The sequence below is a fragment of the Schistocerca gregaria genome, chromosome 3 (genome assembly GCF_023897955.1).
Source record: "Schistocerca gregaria isolate iqSchGreg1 chromosome 3, iqSchGreg1.2, whole genome shotgun sequence".
NCBI lineage: Eukaryota > Metazoa > Arthropoda > Insecta > Orthoptera > Acrididae > Schistocerca > Schistocerca gregaria.
Genome location: NC_064922.1, coordinates 724,977,414 through 724,999,214, shown reverse-complemented (window position 1 = coordinate 724,999,214; position 21,801 = coordinate 724,977,414). Strand labels below are relative to the sequence as shown.

The following is a 21,801-nucleotide window of genomic DNA, read 5'->3' as shown; positions in this document are numbered from 1 at the left end:
TTCCATGCAAGAAAGCACAATATTCAACTGTTTTCGGAAGGCTGGCTTTATTCGGATACTGGCACTTACAGGAGAGATCACATCAGCAAATAATGCAATTGCAGAAGAAGACACCATGCCAGAAAACAATGAAACTGCTGCTGAACAATGTCAGCAAATAATAGGGCAGCATAAAAATACCACTTGCCTTAGTTTCAATGTTTACAGAGAGTGTGATGAAGGTGTTGCCATCTGTCAGTCCATGACAACTGATGAAGTGTTGCAGGAGTAGATGGGAGAAAAACAAGAAAGTGAGGATAAAGATTAAACATGACCTCTGCCAGTCCCTACAATGTTGAAAGCCACTGAAGCCATGAACACAATTAAACACTGTGTGTTGAGCTTTGAAGCTGATGAAGTGTTGAAAATGTTAACGAAGGTGGACAACATGACATTAAAATTAGGACGGAAGAAATAAGCAACAATTGACATGTTCTTTAAATGCCTGTGAAGACAAGTGTAGTGTAATGTTGTGTAGTGTAGCATAGTTCGTTTAATACATATGGTATACCAATTGTTTTAGCAATGACAATCTATATTATCAGCAGTGACTAAACCTACGGGAAAGAGCGAAATGAATGATATTCCTTTCTATTAAAAACATCTGAAAATCTCTGCCCCTCTTTGGGAATAAATAAAATCATCATCTGCTAGGTTCATATTTATTTATTTATTTATTATTCAAATTGTTTTACGTGGCAGTATCTCTCAACCAGTTACTTTATTTATACAAAATGTTAATTTTTGCTAGTTACATATGAGTACTGGTGGTTTTATCCACAGTAAAACTGAAATTGGATTTTAATGTGATTAACATATACATGTACATATTCACATATAAAAAATCAACTTGAATTGAAATTAAGTGTTGAAATCCAAGTCTTTTAGATATGTTCCTAAAATATGGATTTCTATTTTGGATGTTAGAGGCTATGCTTTCATGCTATGTTATGTACCTGCACTCCAATTGGCTGTTGGCTTAAGTGTAAATGTCCACCAGCATGGATATTGCCAGTGTTGATGAATTTCAAATAGTTTTCCTTCTTATGTAGTTTTGAGTTTTTGGGTGAGATATTTCGAATGTATTCTCAAATAAGGTTTGTTTAAAATTATAATTCATAGATATATCATGTTAGGAAGCGTGGCATAACAAAGATGTCAATACTGCTGGAAAAGTCTTTCTAACTTGCCATTCAATGGTAGACAGTGAAAGTCACTAACCAGTAATTCCACCATCAAAGAGAAATTTGAAAGTGCATAGATTTCTCTAATCTGTCAATAACTAGGTTTCTACAAAACAGTCACACATGCAGCAACTTTATCTGTATCTACATCTACACAATTAATCTGCAATTCACATTTAAGTGCTTGGCAGAGAGTTCATCGAACCACAATCATACTATCTCTCTACCATTCCACTCCCGAACAGCGCGCGGGAAAAACGAACAACTAAACCTTTCTGTTCGAACTCTGATTTCTCTTATTTTATTTTGATGATCATTCTTACCTATGTAGGTTGGGCTCAACAAAATATTTTCACGTTCGGAAGAGAAAGTTGATGACTGAAATTTCGTAAATAGATCTCGCTGCGACGAAAAACGTCTTTGCTGTAATGACTTCCATCCCAATTCGCGTATCATATCTGCCACACTCTCTCCCCTATTACGTGATAATACAAAACGGGCTGCCCTTTTTTTTGCACCCTTTCGATGTCCTCTGTCAATCCCACTTGGTAAGGATCCCACACAATGCGCAGCAATATTCTAACAGAGGACGAACGAGTGTAGTGTAAGCTGTCTCTTTAGTGGACTTGTTGCATCTTCTAAGTGTCCTGCCACTTTATATTATTTTTTAAGAATCCACTTTTGCTTCCCCTGTAAAATGTAACAGAGTTATGAGGTTTTCACTGTCTGCATTACATTGTGGTGTTAAGTGAATGAACATGCTAGGACATCGGCACATCAGTATATATGTTCTACATTTCTGGTATTTTATATGTGACATACTGATCTCACTTGGTATCTTTTATTGTAAAGTGACCCAACATTACTATGTGGCTTGCAAATTTGTAAAGATTAACTTCTTTTAATATGTTACAAGATCCAATGATGACAGCACAGATCTGTCAAAACTGGTAGTTAATAAAAAGATTTACAAGCAATCTTAGTGATCCTTTTTTTTCTTTTTAAAGAATAATATAGCAATTTAGATTACCCCAACAGCTGACGCAATGTCAAATATATATACAACTTAACCAAGTATGAATATTTTGAAATGCTGTTAGGAGAGATCTGACTGTAACAATTAACTACATCTAAGCATTACAAACAGAAATATTTTTATTTTAAGCAATATATATGCTTAATTTTATGTTTATACATATTTTAATGTGTTGGTGATAATAAAGAAATAATTTACCTGGCAAATGTACCTTTGTATCAAACTTACACCTAAAATGCATAAAAACTGTCTTTGTTACAAAATATCTAACATGGGAGTTATTGCGAGACAACTAATATGTGTGAACAGTCAGAGGGAGGGGAGGGAGGGAGGGGGGGGGGGGGGGGGAAGACAGTTTGACTGGACAGCTGGGGATGTGCCACAGTCACCCTGTTACCAGAGGGTATGTACTACATGCCTGCAATCTATTCCACTGTGGCAAAACGATCACTCTGCTACTGTATACGAAAAAAAATCATACACGAAATTACCAAGAACATTTCACAACATGGATTCTACTAACGCAGTGCGAAAATGTTATTGCTGTGCTTCCCAATGACTGCCGATGCATTAGGGCAACATCAGAGAAAGATTAATAATTCTTTCCTTGAGTTGTTATAGTGATGAATACGTACAGGACCTTTAAAACGAAAAACTTTTGTTGTTAGAGCAGCTGCATTTATTATGTACTGATAATGGTGAAACATAGAGTGGCAGACGAAGTCGTCACGCCAAGTGCTGCAGAAATATTCAGCACATGGAAGCTGGACTGGGCAACAGTACCAGTATGAGATGTGATCAAAAAGTAACACGAATTTTTATTTTATTTTAAGAATCTTTATTTCTTCATCATCATCAACTTTTTCCCTTTCAAATCAGGTCCCCCCTCAGATATAACACACTTGTGCCAGCTCTTTTTCCAATCCTGAAAGCCGTTCTGGAATTCACTATACGTTATGGTGCTCAGCTCCTTCAGTGATTCTGTTTTTATCTCATCAATGATGGCAAAATGACCTCCTCTGATGGTACTCTTCAGCATCAGGCATAGAAAGAAATAAGAGGTGGTGCCATGTCTGGCAAATATGATGGCTGAGGCAATGTAATAGTTTTGTTTTTTGTCAAACAATCATGAACAAGCACTGAGATGCAAGCGGGTGACACAATTTACACAAGTAGTTTTGCCACAATTCTGATCATTTTCTTTGGATAACTTTACACAAACAGTAAGTAACATCCAGATCAGGTACTTTTCACCAGGAACAACTGGCCCATGGTTTTGATGTCATACCCTAGTACCATGTTTTGTCAGCTGTTATAACCACCTTTAAAAGTTCCTGAGTGACATCTACATGGCTGTTTGATGAAAATTTGACCATTTTGGAACAAACTTTACTTTTACATGTTTCGTGCCCAAAACATCTGAAAAAAGTTGCATGGCATGAACCAGAGGACATGCAACCTTTCTGATCGTGATTTCGAGATTTTCCAGAACCATTTTCTTTGCTTCTTCCACACTATTGTCATTAATTGATGTGCTATTGTGTCGAGGGCAGTCACTGTCTTCAACATCTTCTTGATCCTTTTCAAAACATTGACCACATGTAAGCACTTGTCTCCCTCATACTATATGTGTCAAAAGCTATGGTCAACACTTCAAATTTGGTGCTATACTTTATTCCATCTTTCCGCAAAGTTTAATGCAAATTCTTTGAGCAATATTTTTCGAACATAAAAATTCACCAAGCACTCAAAAACATGCACAAACTTTTTGACTGTCAACAATAAACTAAATACTCAAAACAGTTGAAAATGTAAACACATATCAGGATCATGTGTACCAACAAGATAAAAAAATTAAAATAGTATGTAAAAAGCCCATGAAATTATAATATTCCTGTTATCGTTTGATCACGCCTCATAAGAAGGCAGAGGCCAAAGGCAGTCTCCCGGTGTGGCCAAGAGTGTAGGACAACAACAATACCACGCTCAGCACAGAAAGCAACAAACAAGTCTGAAGCAGTCAAAGGGCTAATCCCACTCTTGAACATTTCTTTTATTTGTGTCTCTCCTCCTTCAAAGTATAGATTGAGCAGTATTGGCAGAAGACTGCATTCCCATCTTTTTAATCTGAGCACTTTGTTCTTGGTCTTTCTTTCTTATTTTTCGTGCTTGGTTCTTGTATATATATATATATATATATATATATATATATATATATATATATATATATATATATATATATATATATATATAGTATGTTACCCATCCCTCCTTACAGCTAACTAGTATTTTTCTCAGAATTTTGAACATCTTGCACCATTTTACACTGTCAAACACTTTTTCTAAATCGACAAATGCTGTGAATGTGTTACCCTCATTCTCACTTGCAGTATTAAGCACAACGTCTGGACTGTCTCTCTCTGATGCCTTTACCTTTCCTAGAGCCAAGCTGACTATCATCTAAAAGGTCCCCACTTTTCTTTTCCACTCTGCTGTACATTAGTCTTCTCAGCAACTTGGGTGCATGAGCAGTTAGGCTGACTGTGCTATAGTTCTCAAACTTATTTGCTCTTGCTATCTTCAGAAATGTGTGGATGGCGTTTTTCTTAAAGTCTGATATTATGATGCCAGTCTCAGAGATTCTACATATCAACTTGAATAGCCATTTGGTTGCTACTTCGCCCAATTACTTTAGTAATTCTGATGGAATATTATCTACCCCTTCTGTCTTATTTAATGTCAAGTCTTCCAAAACTCTTCCATATTGACTCCAATTTCTTCTTCTGTCATGCCATCAACAATTTCTTTCCCTCATAGAGGACTGCACAATGTACTCTTTCCACTTATCTGCTCACTCCTATTAATTTAACAGTGAAATTCCCATTGCACTCGTAGTGCTCCCAACCTTCCTTTTAATTTCACCATAGGTTGTAGTGACTTTTTTATAAGCCAAGTTAGTACTTTTAACAATCATTTCTTTTTATTCCATTTTTCCTGGGCCATATCAACTCTGCTTCCCTGCACTTCCAATTTATTTCATTCTGATGTGATTTGTATTGCTGTGTTCCTGACTTTCCCCAGACATTTTTGTATTTTCTTTCATCATTGATCAATCTAAGAATTTCTTCTGTTAGCCAATGTTTCTTCACAGTTTTCTTCCTAGTACCTATGTTTGTCTTTTCAACATCTGTTACTGTCCTTTCTTAAAGATTTTCCCTCTAGTCAACTAGCTACTTATGGTGGCGTCCCTTATCGCAACATCAACATCTTTAGCAAACTTCAAATGTGTCTCATCCTTCCTCAGTACTTCTATATCCCACTTCCATCCACACTGGTTCTTCCATATGATTCACGTTAACTTCGATATTACTAAATTGTGACCCAAGTCCATATCTGCTCCTGGGTAAGCCTTCTAGACCGGTATCTGATTTTGGAATCTCTCTCTGACTGTTGTAATCCAGCCTCCTGTGTCTCTCTGTCTTTTTCATGTATACCTCCACACCTCCTCCACGTGTGATTCTTGAACATTTCTCTTCTCTCATTCCTACTACCAAGCTCATGTTCTCCCATAATCTTTACTTCTATTCCTTCCCCTGCAACCAGATTCCAATTCCCACGATTATCAGACATTCATCTCACTTTACGTACTGAATTACCCATCCAATATCCACAAATAGTTTCTCTATCTCTTTATCTTCTGCATGTAATGACAGCAAATATACCTGAACTATTGCTGCTGGCATTGATTTGCTGATGATTCTGATGAGAACACTATGAATGAACTGTTCATAGTAATTCTATGCCCTACCTTCTAATTCATGATGAATCTTACTCCCATTATACCATTTTCTGCTGCTATTGGTATTACCCTACACTCATCTGAGTAGAATTCTTTATCTTCTTTCCATTTCACTTCTCTGACTCCCATTAGATCTAGACTGAACCTAGACTTGAACAAGGAACTCTGGAAACAGTGGCAAACTATGTAGAACATATTAAAAAGAACGTGGTAGCACTGGATCTCTCGCATGTTTTAAGTGGGTTAACACCTGAAAATATGCACAGAAACTTCATGGCAGCTTAAAACTGTGTGCTGGATTGAACTTGAACTCAGGACCTTTGCCTTCCGCAGGCCAAGTGCTCTCTACCAGCTGAGTACCCGAGCGTAAACCACGATCTGTCCTCAAAGCTTTACTTCTGCCAGTACCTCAACTCCTACCTTCCAAACTTCACAGAAGTTTCCAAACAAAACTTGTAGAAGTAGGACTCCTGGAAGAAAGGAGAGTTGTGGAGATATACTGCTGTGAAATCTGGAAGGTAGGAGATGAAGTACTGGCGGAAGTAAATGTATGAGGCTGTGTCATGAATCATGCTCGTGTAGATAGGTCAGTATCTGAGCACTTGCCTGCGAAAGACAAAGGTCCCAAGTTCGAGTCTCTGTCTAGTGCACACAGTTTTAATCTGCCAGGAAGTTTCATTTCAGCATACAGTCCACTGCAGAGAGAAAATTCAATTACAAGCGATCTGGTGCTAACCAGGGAGTTTTCAAGTGGGGAAGCTAACAGATATTGGACGGTATTTTAATGCTCATAAATCAAGCCTGAGTGTAGAGGGCTGTTTGCACGTCAAAGTGACCACTGGTGATTTTGTGTTGAAGATTGCTGTAAATTTAGCCACCAATTGTATTTTGGATGGCAATTTTGTGGCCAAATTGGGTTTGGTTAAATATTGGAATGGTTAAAAATTTAAATTTAAGTTGATACTCATCATATCATAAGATGATACGATGCACTTGTTTTCTGAAGAATCAGAGTAAAAGCTGGCTGAACTGAAGGTGGACGTTAGGGGAAAATGAGCTGAGTTAGGGGTAAGCAAAACGGTAACAAAATCTTCTATGGTCAACATCAACAATTATTTGAGTTCATTAAATGTCTCAACACAAGAAACAATCATTTAGTAGTAGGTATGGCAGACAGGAAGGGTGCCACCAACATAAAGTAATACTATCGAAAATTCAGCATTAAGCTCATGACATTTCCTGCAACTCAAGGCAGTCATATGTGGGCCAGACATGACTTACTACATTTCAGTAACTGAAACATTTCATCGCAAGTTCTCAAAGAGATTCCATGATCTTGCCCAGCAGAAGATGGTTTCAATTTATTTGTAAGACCATTCTCGCTTTTGGTTGCTAATGTACCTCATTACTTAAAGCTTGAGCCAATAGATGTACAGTGTACCAACCAGATCAGTGACCTGTTTTCCAATTGAAAAATTTACTAGACTTTCCTCAATCCTTAATCTAAGAGCAACATCCCTGACTGCACAGGCAAGCAGCTAAAGTTATTTCAGTGTTTGGCTCAACAAGTCTGTGTGAACATTTATTTTCTGTTATGAAAGTGACAAAGTCCCCCCAACATCCAGGTTTATTCGATTTTAATCTGTGTAACTCCTCATTATCATCTGTATCATGAACCATAGGTCCAGATATATTGTACAAGGGCTATCCAGAGAGCAGATTACATTTTGCTCTTAAAACAAAATAAATAAATAAAATACAAAATAAAGTAAAAAAGGGGGAAGAAAAACTGTTTTATTCATTTGAACGTGACACATAAATGCTACTTTTCAACACAGTCTTCATGCAAATTTTGGCTCTTATCACGGCAGAGAACAATATTTGAAATTCCAAATTTGGCAACGCCTTGCAGAGTTATGTGAAAATGAACACAAATCATGAAGATAAAATCTTCTCAGGTTGAAAGCTGAGGATGCAGAGAAGCCCTTCATCCAGCAGCTATAAAGACCTGGATGAAATGTGAACCTAACACTTCACCTGAAGATGGCAAGTAATGCTGAAATGTTGCCAGAAAATGATGCATTGACTCGGCTGTCAACACGAGCAGTTTTTATCATCTTCCAGACTTTATTATTGTGCCACACTCAAGAAAATCTACACGCATGCCTTTCCTGCACCAATAAACAATCACTGTAATCTTTCTTGCAGGGAACAAAAGCAAGCACTTACTCTGATTATTAATTTTTTATTTATTTTTGCAGAGGGCAGGGATTTGTGCCTTCCCCCTCCTTCCCCCTTCCCCGTGTACACACACTATAGACTGCAATTTCATCTTACAGTTCACATTTCACCCAAGACTTTCTCCAGTTGTGATTTGATCAAGTAATGAGTTACCATCGTTTACATAAGAATGTGGAAATGTCAGTGATGCAGCTATACACTGGTTCTTGTGGTTCTGTCAAGAGTACCCATCTTGCACAAAATCTGTGGCAGCCTAGTGTCAATGCATTGATTTGATGCACCAAATTTCATAAAATTTGTGAAAAACTAAATGAGAGTTCCGACATTCTGAGTTGGAAGGTTTCTTGGATCTTCTCATCGACATTTGCAACCAGTTCATCAGTCACAGCAGCTGGTTGTGCACTTTGCTCTTCATTGTGAAAATTAGTCCTGCCACTTTTAAACCATTGGCAGATTCCACATTCAGCGATTACTTTGTTTCTGTACACTACACACAGCTGCCGATAAATTTCAATTGGTTTATGGTTCTTCGAACAAAAACTTTATTACTGACTGCACTTTAAACTTTTGAGATTTTCAACTCTTGCACACATTTAAAACAGTTATTGTGAAATAATGGGAAATGGCACAACTTCATAATTTTGGCATAGCCGGACATCAACTGGACAGATGAATGCTCAGATAACAATATAGTTGTGCTAGCCCCGCCCACTGTTGCTGCGGACAAAAATGTAATCTACTTTTTGGGTAGCCCTCATATATTCTAAAACTGAAATGTGTATACATTTATATACATTTTGGAGATCTACGGTGTGACATTATGTCTGCTGGACTGTTGTTAAAATTGCTCATCAATATTTTATAAAATTTTAATCTTCGGTTACTTATTTTAAAGTTTATGTGTTAATATTTGCTGTAAAAGCAACCAATTACTGGATTTGCATTCATCTCAGTCTTTCTTTCTGTGTTATTTACTCGAGTCACTTGTTATTCATGAGTGTGCTTGCGTCGTTCATCCATGTCTCACACTTCAACAGTGTTTACATTTCGCAGTGTGCAGTTCCAGTTGTAGCGGTTATAAACCTAAGTACTGTCAAAATTGTTTGTGCACTGTATTCAAATATTAAATCTAGTAGTTTTCAATCATTCATCCAAATATTAGCAGTGTGTTTACATTTCGTGGCGTGCAGTTGCAGCTGTAGCGGTTCTTAAGCTCTGAGTGTCTCGTGCTGTTCGTGGTGAAATAATGGTTTAATAAATTTCTGGAAACATTCACTTACTCTGGGTTTTAGTTTTCTGTGTGTTGAAGTCAATCAGTAAATTTTGTGCGGTAGTTTTCAGTTGACATTTTTACTGTTTCTAATGAAACATTTCAGTAAAATTTTCAGTCAGTGCTTTAATTTTTGGTTTTAGCTAACAAAATGTGTGAAGTTTTGTTGGTACTGGTATTAGTTGTTGTTTAGTAGTAATAAGAAAAGTTATTGCTTTCTTAGTAGAGAGAGAAATCAAGATTACTATTGTTAGTTCTATAAATAGTTCTATTGGTGTAATTGGACTTAGGTAATGTAGACGTTTAGCTTTTATTTGAGTAACTGTAAAATCTTACCATGAGTGAGAAGTGTGGGCTTTGTCGTAGGTTTGTGAGTATGGTGTGGGATTTGTTCAAAGCATTTTCACTGGGGGGATGCAGTGGAGAACTCAGTGGGCATTCTAGTGGCATCCTCTCCTGTGAATGCAGAATCTGTAGTAGAAATAATTTGACAGAGAAGCAGTAACATAAGATCTGTGCCCTTCAGGTGCAGTTACAATATGCAAAGGAGGAACTAGATAGGCTGAGGAGGGCGAAAGGTACTGGGAAATGGAAACTGGCTGTTTGCAAGAAGGCAGCTAATGGGAAACGGGAACTGGCTGTTTGTAAAAAGGCAGCTAGGAGGAGGATGTACTCAGACAGTTTTACTTTGTGTATGTGCAATAGATTTGATCCACTGTCGGAGTTGAGTGGAGAGGAGCCTCTTGTAGCTGTAGCTGTATGTGTAGGTGTAGGTGTAGGAAACATCAGCAGTCCTCAGCAGTTAGGAGGCCTTAGCCAGTAGCAAACTCTAACAGAAAGAAAGTTCTGCTGTTAGGTAGTTCTCATGGTAAAGGTGTGGGCCAGCAGTCACATTAAGTTCCATTAAAACACGGGAGAACTGCCGGATATCAGCAACGTCCTGCCACGATATTTCAGTGCAGAGTCTTCTGGCCATCTTCAGGTGAATGCCATTGTAGTAGTACTGTAGCTGGCCATCTTCAGGTGAATGCCACTGTAGTAGTACTGTAGCAGGGGGGGGAGTTGTTCCAGATGTGGAAAGGGTTCTTCCGGATGCCATGAAGGGTACAGGGTGCACCCATCTGCAGGTGGTCGCTCATGTCAGCACCAATGATGTGTGTTGCTATGGATCGAGGGAAATCCTCTCTGGCTTCCGGCGGCTATCTGGTTTGGTGAAGACTGCCAGTCTTGTTAGCGGGATGAAAGCAGAGCTCATCATCTGCAGCATCGTCGATAGGACTGACAGCGGACCTTTGGTACAGAGCCGAGTGGAGGGTCTGAATCAGAGGCTGAGACAGTTCTGCGATTTTGTGGGCTGCAGATTCCTCGACTTGCGCCATAGGGTGGTGGGGTTTCAAGTTCCGCTGGATAGGTCAGGAGTCCACTACAAGCACAAGGCGGCTACACGGGTAGCAGGGTTCGTGTGTTGTGGACTGGGTGGTTTTTTTAGGTTAGATGGCCTTGGGCAAGTACAGAAAGGGCAACAGCCTCAAAGGATGCGGGGCAAAGTCAGGACATGCAGGGACCAAGCAGCAATCGGTATTGTAATTGTAAACTGTCGAAGTTGCATTGGTGTAAAGTACCGGAACTTCAAGAGCTGATAGAAAGCACCGAAGCTGAAATCATTATCGGTACAGAAAGCTGGCTGAAGCCAGAGATAAATTCTGCCGAAATTTTTACAAAGGCACAGACAGTGTTTAGAAAGGATAGACTGCACACAACCGGTGGTGGTGTGTTTGTCGCTGTTATAGCTCAATTCTTTTATCTTGGCGGTTCGCGCATGCCCGCCCAGATGCAGGAGATTGCTACGTTGCCAGTTGTATGTGCCAAGAGAAGCAGCACCATAGTATAGTTCGCAAACTTATGTTTAGGGGAGAGTGCGCACTTTATGAAGTAAAGCCACCACGGCCGCATTAACCCTTTCGATGCTACAGAGACGTGCTCCCCGCATTCCGCGATGTGCATGATTTTGTCATCATTGCACTGCTCGCCTGTGCAGACACATGGTGTTTTGACTGCTTTGACACACTTTATCATTCGATTTCACAAAAAACTATTTGGTCCAAAAATTTGATTTTTACACATCTTCTTGAATGATACCTTCCACCCATAAATTTTGTTTCAATGTTCAACGCAGTTATTGTGCAGCATTAGATGAAGTAAACCATTGCATGAAATTTTGAAGAGTTTGCAGAGGTATACTTTCCGTATGGTCAATTTTAGTTGCCACAAGAAATTTCAAAAAATTACATTCAAACTAATACAATTCATGAAGTAAGACACTTTGATATTGTTTTTAAAATAAAGAAAATATTAAGCGCCGATCAAGATTTGAACACAGATCTTTTCGCTTAGCAGCCTTACACTTTAATCATTACGCTAATTCAGCTCGTCATTCAATATATCTCCTGGAGGACTTTAAAATATCACGTAACATACCGACAAATACTGTTGGTATGGTTATGAATTACTCACGTTTCATCAAAGTACAATAGGAAATAAACAATTTCCTCTGTTCTTTATTGCGAAAAAACGGTTAGTGAGAATGATACAAACACCTTTCCTTGTTATCGCCTGAATTGCTTGTAGCTTGTTTGGTTTAATTAATTAATAGAATATGAAGCAATTGGTATAAAGAACGCTTTTTCCAAACTTTCTATAAAAGAAAGTCTGCTATAAAGACATTGCTTTTGTTCAATTACTTTATTTATGATTGAATGTTTCTAAAACTGAAGACACTCGTCCGTGCTTTGCACTGCAGTCGTTCTCTGTTCATTGGCTGACCGTGTTTTGTGACGTCAGATGTGCAGAACGAACCTAAACTCGGGCGCCGTCATAAATGATGCGCACTTTAGTAGTAGTTTATCCTGTAGTGAAGTAGAAGTGGATAGTTCCTGTGAATTATTATGGGTGGAGGTTACACTCAACAACCGAGCTAGGTTAATAATTGGCTCATTTTACCGACCTCCCGACTCAGCAGCTTTAGTGGCTGAACAACTGAGAGAAAATCTGGAATACATTTCACATAAATTTTCTCAGCATGTTATAGTCTCAGGTGGAGATTTCATTTTACCAGATACAGGCTGTGACACCAGATGTTTAGGACGGGTGGTAGGGACAGAGCATCGAGTGACATTATACTGAGTGCATTATCCGAAAATTACCTCGAGCAATTAAACAGAGAACCAACTCGTGGAGATAACAACTTGGACCTACTGATAACAAACAGACCCGAACTTTTCGACTCTGTAAGTGCAGAACAGGGAATCAGTGATCATAAGGCCGTTGCAGCATCCCTGAATATGGAAGTTAATAGGAATATAAAAAAAGGGAGAAAGGTTTATTTGTTTAGCAAGAGTAATAGAAAGCAGATTTCAGACTACCTAAGAGATCAAAACGAAAATTTCTGTTCTGACACTGACAATGTTGAGTGTTAATGGAAAAAGTTCAAGGTAATCGTAAAATGTGTTTTAGACAGGTACGTGCCGAGTAAAACTGAGAGGGATGGGAAAAACCCACCATGGTTCAAAAACAAATTTAGGAAACTACTGCGAAAGCAAAGAGAGCTTCACAGCAAGTTTAAACACAGCCAAAACCTCTCAGAACAAACAGAAGCTAAACAATGTCAAAGTTAGCGTAAGGAGGGCTATGCATGAAGCGTTCAGTGATATCGGAAGTAAAATTCTATGTACCGACTTGACAGAAAATTCTAGAAAGTTTTGGTCTTACATTAAATCAGTAAGTGGCTTGAAACAGCATATCCAGACACTCCGGGATGATGATGGCATTGAAACATAGGATGACACGTGTAAAGCTTAAATATTAAACACCTTTTTCCAAAGCTGTTTCACAGATGAAGACCGCACCGCAGTTCCTTCTCTAAATCCTCGCACAGACGAAAAAATGGCTGACATCGAAATAAGTGTCCAAGGAATAGAAAAGCGACTGGAATCACTCAACAGAGGAAAGTCCACTGGACCTGACGGGATATCAATAAGATTCAACACACAGTACGCGAAAGAACTTGCGCCCCCCCCCCCCCCCCCCCTTTCTAACGGCCATGAACCGCAAGTCTCTAGAGGATCAGAAGGTTCCAAGTGATTGGAAAAGAGCACAGGTAGTCCCAGTCTTCAAGAAGGGTCGTCGAGCAGATGTGCAAAACTATAGACCAATATCTATGACGTCGATCTGTTGAAGAATTTTAGAACATGTTTTTTGCTCGCATCTCATGTCATTTCTGGAAACCCAGAATCTACTCTGTAGGAATGAACATGGATTCTAGAAACAGCGATCGTGTGACACCCAACTCGCTTTATTTGTTCATGAGACCCAGAAAATATTAGATACAGACTCCCAGGTAGATGCTATTTTCCTTGACTTCCAGAAGGCGTTCGATACAGTTCCGCACTGTCGCCTGATAAACAAAGTACGAGCCTACGAAGTATTTAGCAAACAGAACACAGCATATTGTTCTCAATGGAGAGACGTCTACAGACATTAAAGTAACCTCTGGCGTGCCACAGGGGAGTGTTATGGGACCATTGCTTTTCGCAATATATATAAATGACCTAGTAGATAGTGTCAGAAGTTCCATGCGGCTTTTGGTGGATGATGCTGTAGTATACAGAGAAGTTGCAGCATTAGAAAATTGTAGCGAAATGCAAGAAGATCTACAGCGGATAGGAACTTGGTGCAGGGAGTGGCAACTGACACTTAACATAGACAAATGTAATGTATTGCGAATACATAGAAAGAAGGATCCTTTATTGTATGATTATATGATAGTGGAACAAACACTGGTAGAAGTTACTTCTGTAAAATATCTGGGAGTGTGCGTGCGGAACGATTTGAAGTGGAATGATCATATAAAACTAATTCTTGGTAAGGCGGGGTACCAGGTTCAGATTCATTGGGGGAGTCCTTAGAAAATGTAGTCCATCAACAAAGGAGGTGGCTTACAAAATGCTCGTTCGACCTATACTTGCGTATTGCTCATCAGTGTGGGATCCGTACCAGATCGGGTAGACGGAGGAGATAGAGAAGATCCAAAGAAGAGTGGCGTGTTTCGTCACAAGGTTATTTGGTAAGCCTGATAGCATTATAGAGATGTTTAGCAAACTCAAGTGGCAGACTCAGCAAGAGAGGTACTCTGCATTGCGGTGTAGCTTGCTGTCCAGGTTTCGAGAGGGTGCGTTTCTGGGTGAGGTATCGAATATATTGCTTCCCTCTACTTATATCTCCCGAGGAGGTCACGAATGTAAAATTAGAGAGATCTGAGCACGCACAGAGGCTTTCCGGCAGTCGTTCTTCCCGCAAACCATATGCGACTAGAACAGAAAAGGGAGGTAATGATAGTAGCACGTATAGTGCCCTCCGCCACACACCGTTTTGTGTGGCTTGCGGAGTATAAATGTAGATGTTGATGTAGACGTAGATGTAGAATGTTCTGAACGGGGTACTGGCAATAAAAGGCAGCCTGAGTGGCTAACTAGTGGGATAAGGATATCATGTAGAACAATGTAGTCACAATCAAGCTACAGTAGTCCATTACAAACAGTATTATTAGGTGATTAAATATGTTATTAGGAGGACAGAGAGTATGTGGTACACAAATAGAATAGCTAATTCATAGGATAAAATTAAAACCATATGGTCAGTTGTGAAGGAAGTGTCTGGCCAGCAGCACAAGGTCAATGATACACAGTCAGTTTGTACTAAAAATATTTCTGTTACTGATAAGTCAGATACATGTACAGTATTTAACAATCATTTTCTGAGCATTGCTGGTGAGTTAAATAAAAACTTAAAGTTTCCACAGGGAATCATGTAACACTCTTGGAAAATACCTGCCAAGAGGGAGATTGAGTCAATAATTAGAAAAGTTTTAGGCCCCACCTCCAAATCGAAACAGAGTTGGTCCATTGTAATAAGAGAGACAATTTAGGTCGAAGGAATGACGATACAGCTATAGTAGTTTAGTTCGAATCGTAAGCTTAGCAGTTAAGCTTTACCAGGTAGCCATTGCTATGCTTCAGGCACTCCATCCGTATTTATACGCGCACCCTCCCTTTTCCACGTGCTTCATCTTGTTTGAATTGATTGCTTATTTTTCTTTGATCTGATAAGTGCCGTTCTCTTTGTTATACATGTATACATCAGTCTAAGCTGAAAAATGCATTACTGTACTGTGTCATGCATTTTTGGTTTGTGACATTCTGATAATGAGTGTTTACAGCCTGTCACTGCTCACAGCATGGCTTGCTTTTCTGCATGCTACCGCCGCTTACAATTAAAAAAAGGAGAGAGGAATCGTCTCATTAGCGAAACCATGGCAAGAGACTGCTATTTGTTGTTGCTTACACTGCTGCTTTCTTTGGTAACGATCAACAAGAACCAAATAATAGACTGTGTATGATAGAAGATGTTCTGAACGAGAGATTCGCAAAAATTTTTCTACGTTTGAAAATCTTTGCAGATGCCTCTTTAGTACACTACATTCTGCTCAGAAATTAGAGTAATCTTAGATTTAAAAATCTAGTCAACTGCCGTGCTTCATTTCTGACTGTATCACTATTAGGCATAAGAATAATACGAATATAAACATGACTTGATATGTGTATTCTTCCGTGTTTGCTGTTGTGTCATTCTAATTCCGTAGTTTATTAGGCAGACAGGATTTAAATGAGATAGCAGCAAACACGAAAGAATACATGGAAAAATGTTTATGTTTGTATTATTCTCATGGTGAAAAGAATACTGCATGTGATTCACAATTCATAAAAGTTCCTATCAGCAACCATTTCTTCTCACAGGTAGGAAAAAATTCAGAATGTAGAGTTGGCCGTATTGACAAACATTCCAAACAGTCTTGCCAGCCGGATTTTCATAGTACATTGAAATGCTGCTACATTCGAAAATGAACAATACGGAATTTGTATTTACTTTGTTGGATAAAGTTTGAAAATGCAATGGTCGAAACTCGGGGCGGAGAAAAAAGCTCGTATTCCACCTTTTTTTTATTTTTTTTAATTTATTTACTGACGCAGAGGTTTTGGCGCCAGTATTTATCTTTGTGCCTGTAAAGCATGCCTGTGTAGCGCTACATACATTCGACAGCAGAAGTTAGTTGTGGCGGCACCTACCAACATTTTTCAGAACTTCTGCTTACTTTGCATTCGATTCTAAGCCACAGGCGGTTTTTTGGATTGCAAAAACCAGAAAAAAGTGCGGCTTAGATTCAAGTAAATACGGTAAATCACTGAAGACTAAGGACTCTCATGGATATGATGGGAGTGCCTAGCAGAATATTACAGTATTGTGCTGCACATGTTAGCTCTGTACTTAGGCATATTCGTAATTTTTCCTTTAAGAATGGTCACGTTCCTGAACTATTAAAGTACTCGGTTGTAAAGCTGCTTTATAAAAAGTGAGAAAGATATAATGTAGACCATTTTAGACCTGTTTCTATGGAATCAGTGTTTGCTAAAGTTGCTGAAAGGCTGTGTATGTACGGACAATTGATCATTTTATATCACCTAATTTGCTATCAAATGTACAGTTTGGCTTTAGAAGTCGTTTAACAAATAAAAATGGTTTATTCTCTTTTCTCTGTGAGGTACTGGATGGATTAAACAAAAAGCTTTGAATGCCAAGAATATTTTTTAATTTAACTATGGCATTTGATTGTGTGAATCACAAGTAGCTCTAAAATATTTCTGTTTGCTGATGACACTAGCTTGGTAGTAAAGGATGTGTGCAAAACTGGCTCATTTTCAAATAGTGCAGTTCATGGCTTGTAGAAAATAAACTAACGCTATAATAAATCAAAGTAAGGCTCAGTTTTACAGTTTCTAACACACATTCCAACAAAACCTGACGTTTCAATTTCACAGAATGGGCGTATGATTAGTGAAACTGAACAGTTCAAATTTCTTGGTGTTCAGATGGATAATAAGCCGTCGTGGAAAGCCCACATTCAGGACCTTGCTGAAAGACTTAATGTTGCCATTTTTACTATTCGAACGGTATTTGGAGTGAGTGATCAATCGACCCGAAAATTAGTCTACTTTGCTTATTTTCATTCGCTTATGTCGTATGGTATTATATTTTGGGGTAACTCTCTCCATTCTAAAAGGATATGTCTGGCTCAGAAACGGGCGGTTCGGGCACTATGTGGTGAGAGTTCACGAACCTCTTGTTGACCCCTGTTCACTAGTCTGGGTATTTTGACATGGCCCTCTCCAAACATATATTCTTTACTGTCGTTTCTTGTTAATAATATCAACTTATTGCCAAGAAATAGCAGCTTTCACTCAGTTAATACTCAGCAGAAATGCAATCTGCATTTGGATCACACTTCCTTAACTCCTGTGCAGAAAGATGTGCTGTATACCGGTGCATCCATTTTCAATAAGCTACCAAAAAAATTAAAAAACCTTAGCAGTAATCGACATGCTTTCAAATCAAATCTGAAGAGTTCCCTCATGGGTAACTCCTCCTATTCTGTTGAGGAGTTCCTTGAAACATTAAGCTGAGTCTTATGTTACATTGTTGATTGCATTTACTTAAACTTATGGCTTGACTTTTCTTGGGTTCATAACATTTTATTTTATCTGTTATTACTTTTATGTTGTAATTTCATATACTGAAATGTTGCATGACCTTGGAGACTTGCTCCTCAATTTGGTCCTATGTAACGAGACGAATAAATAAATAAAAAAATAAATCATAACTTGATGCCTGTATGTAAAGCTTTCTGTAGTTCTGCTCACCATGTCAGCACTATCTAATGCACTTATTTAATCAAGTAATAAAAATTTTTGCTTTGCCAGAAAAATAAAAGTAAAAAATACACACACATAATAAACTCCAGGTTATAAGAGCATGCTGCAACATGAGCATGCGGCAACATTTGCTTCTTACAAGTAGTTGCACTGTGCTGCAAATACATCATCTTAAGTTTTTCACGTGTGCACGCTTCAGCATATATTATTCTCACTCTCACATCTACTTGAAATATCATAGTGGTAAGGGAAGCTGCAGTGCTGAGCAAACCTAGCTGCACTCATGGTTGGATTGTGAGTGCGTTCTGAGAACACAAATCTTAGACAGGCTTGCGACATCATTTTCCAGGGCTTTAGGAAGTAGCCAATAAGTTACTAGAGAAAGGGAAGAACCATCAATACAGATAATAGAGTGATCAGGGATGGTTTTACAAAAATACCACTCCTGTACTATCTTTCCTAATCACTGCCTTTTTTCCACAGATCTCTGTTTCATGCATATCTGCTACTTAATGTCTCCTTCATTTGGTGAGTTGTGATGCACCCTCAGATATTTTGTATTTTCCTTCGATTTTTACTCTGCTATGTATAACATTGGTTTATCATAAGGTACCACTGCATAATACAATGTAGAAAGTACTTATTTATGCTCGAACAATGTTATGTTTCAAGTCAAAGTAATTTCGCTCTCCAACAACACACACTCTAATTGAGCATAGCAGAACACACACACACACACACACACACACACACACACACACACACACACACACACACACTCCATACAAATAAGCCACTGATAAAGAAATATCTAAAAACTAAACAATAACATAGGAAGAGAAGTGTAAGTGGATGAGAATAAGATGGAAGACATATATAAGGATTTGATAGGGCACTGAAACTAGGCCACTGAAGTAGGTGACATTCCCTCTGAATTATTGACATTCTTGGGAGAGCCAACAATAATAAAACTACATATACGAGACAGGTGAAGTACCCATAGACTAGAATCTAGAATGTAATAAATTCTTAAAAAAGAAGAAGTACTGATAGATATGATTATTATTGAAACATCAGTTTAGTAACCCATGGCTGCAAAATACTGACACAAATTATTTACAGCAATATGCAAAAATTGGTAGAAGCCAACCTTGGGGAGAACGTGCACGACAATAACAACCCTACAACTTATCTTAGAAGATAAGACTCAAATATCCTGGCAATGTTCATGTTTAACAGATTTTAATCCATGTAAGTCCCTGTGTAAGTTTAGCTGTATTATGAACCATAGTTCAAGATATGTTACATACTCTAAAATCAAAATGGACCCCAGATAAGTGAGTAAAATGTCCTGCGATGATGTAGCTACAATACTGTAGGTGGGTCACCAGACGAAACATTCATTATACCTACTTAATGTTAAATGGCTGTACGCAAAGCATTTTGTAGTGTTTTTTTAGCACTATTTAACATACTTATTTAATCAAGTAATAAAAGTTTTGATAGGAAAATAATAATTTGAAAATAAACACACGTGATAAACTCCTGCTTATAAAGGTATGCTGCAGTATACGCCTCTTAGAACCAGTTGCATTGTGTCGCAAACACATCTTCCTAAGCTTCCTGCATGTGCACCCTTCTTACTCACACAGCTGCTCTGAATAGTGCAGTGGTGGGTGAAGCCAGAGCAGTGAATACACCCAGCTGTGCTCACAGGATGCGAGTGCACTCTGGGAGCACAAATCTTGGCCAGGCCTAACCTAGAATGTAGCTCTGTACGGGAGTGAAATATGGGCAGTAAGCTGCTCAGAGAAGGAGAGACTAGAAGCTTTTGAAATATGGTGCTACAGAAGAATTAGATTGGTAGATGAAGTAAGTAATGAGGAGCAACTACAGTTAACTGGAGAGAAAAGCAATTTGTGGCAAAGCTTGACTAAAAGAAAAGGACCCATCCTGAGACATCAAGGAATCACCAATTTTGTACTGTGTGGGAGACTACAGTGAGCAGATTCAAATGGATGAGGTTGGAATAATTATTTGGAGATAAAGATGCATGACAGATAGATCAACATAGAGAGCTGCAACTGCAACAACAACAACAACAACAACAACAACAACAACAGCAAACAGAAATAAAAAAGTGAGTTATTGCACACAATCTGTAAGACTGTAAGCACAGCTCAATTAACTTTGTAGCTTACAACTAATCTTTTACCTTTCGATAGAGATGGACCCCAGGTAACTGAATAAACTGTCCTGCGATGATACAGCTTCAATACTGTAGGTGGGCCTCCAGACGAAACATTCATTATACCTACTCGGCCCTCAGCAGTTCCATAAGCGAGTCGATCTTCTTCTATAGGATGCCAGGCCAACTAAACATTATGCAAGAAAATATGTAAGATACATAATCGACATATAAAATGTGAAATATTCACTGTTTACTGTGCATGTGTAAGGAGTGTTCAAGTGAAAAGGAACAAAAAGCTATAAGAACCAAACCAGTTGAAATCTGCTTAATTCGCTTTGCGATAACATGGTGAGATGTTTAGGACACAAATGTAGTGTTATCGCCCCCCACCCCCCTCGGAAAAAAAAGCTGTGCCCTCAGCAGGCAAGATGATGCTCACTGTCTTTTCCAAAACTAAGGTCCCATACTCGTCGAATTCCTTGAACACAGACAAACCTGTGATGTACACTGGCCCCACAGCCTATGGAAGTCCAACAAGAGCAAACAGCCTGGGCTGTTCATGGAGGGAAGGATTCTGCTCCAAAATAACATACGTCTACATGTGTCCTAAGTCACACAAAGTGTAGTGACCAAGTTCAAGTGGGAGCAGCTTGAGCATCTGCCCTAGAGCCAAGACATGTCAGCCTGCAACTTCCATGTATTTGGTCCACCAAAAAAACATCTCCAAGGGGAGCGTTTTAACTAGGACAATGACTGAAGAACACACTCGAGGACTGGCTTCTTTCATGGCCACAGGGATTCTCTGAACAGGGAATTCTTCAGCTCATGAAACAATGGGCTAGTTGCGTTCAATCCTCTGGTGATTACTTTTGAATAAAGACGTCAATTATACCCACAGTGTTGTTTTGTGCCTTTTCCTTTGAACACCCCTTTGACATTTGCCCACAAGCAAACAAGCTTTATCAATAGAAACAGTATGAAAAGATCAACACCATTGCTGAAGGAATGTGAACCCCTCAGTCAAATACAAAGCATAAGATCCAGCACATAATGCATGTAGAAGATGGAAGGGAAACAGAGAAATTATTGAATCTAATCCTTAGGAATGACAGTGTATTTTAGCGATTTTAATAAATGTCAGAATGATGGCTTGGCAACTAAGAAACTACAAGAAAGGCGTGTTTATGTGCTGTGTTAATTAGCATGAACTGAAATGAGA

The 21,801-nt window shown here is 38.7% G+C and overlaps 1 protein-coding gene across 3 annotated transcripts in view; it reads right to left on the bottom strand.

Moving 5' to 3' along the window:
• The window catches only part of LOC126354647 (gem-associated protein 5), a 330,980-nt gene that overhangs the window by 218,247 nt on the left and 90,932 nt on the right, over nucleotides 1-21,801 (bottom strand). For all 3 annotated transcript variants that reach the window (XM_050004418.1, XM_050004417.1, XM_050004419.1), the window contains one exon: nucleotides 20,607-20,766. In XM_050004418.1, coding sequence (XP_049860375.1) covers nucleotides 20,607-20,766 — 160 coding nt within the window. The remainder of the gene's footprint in view (nucleotides 1-20,606; nucleotides 20,767-21,801) is intronic.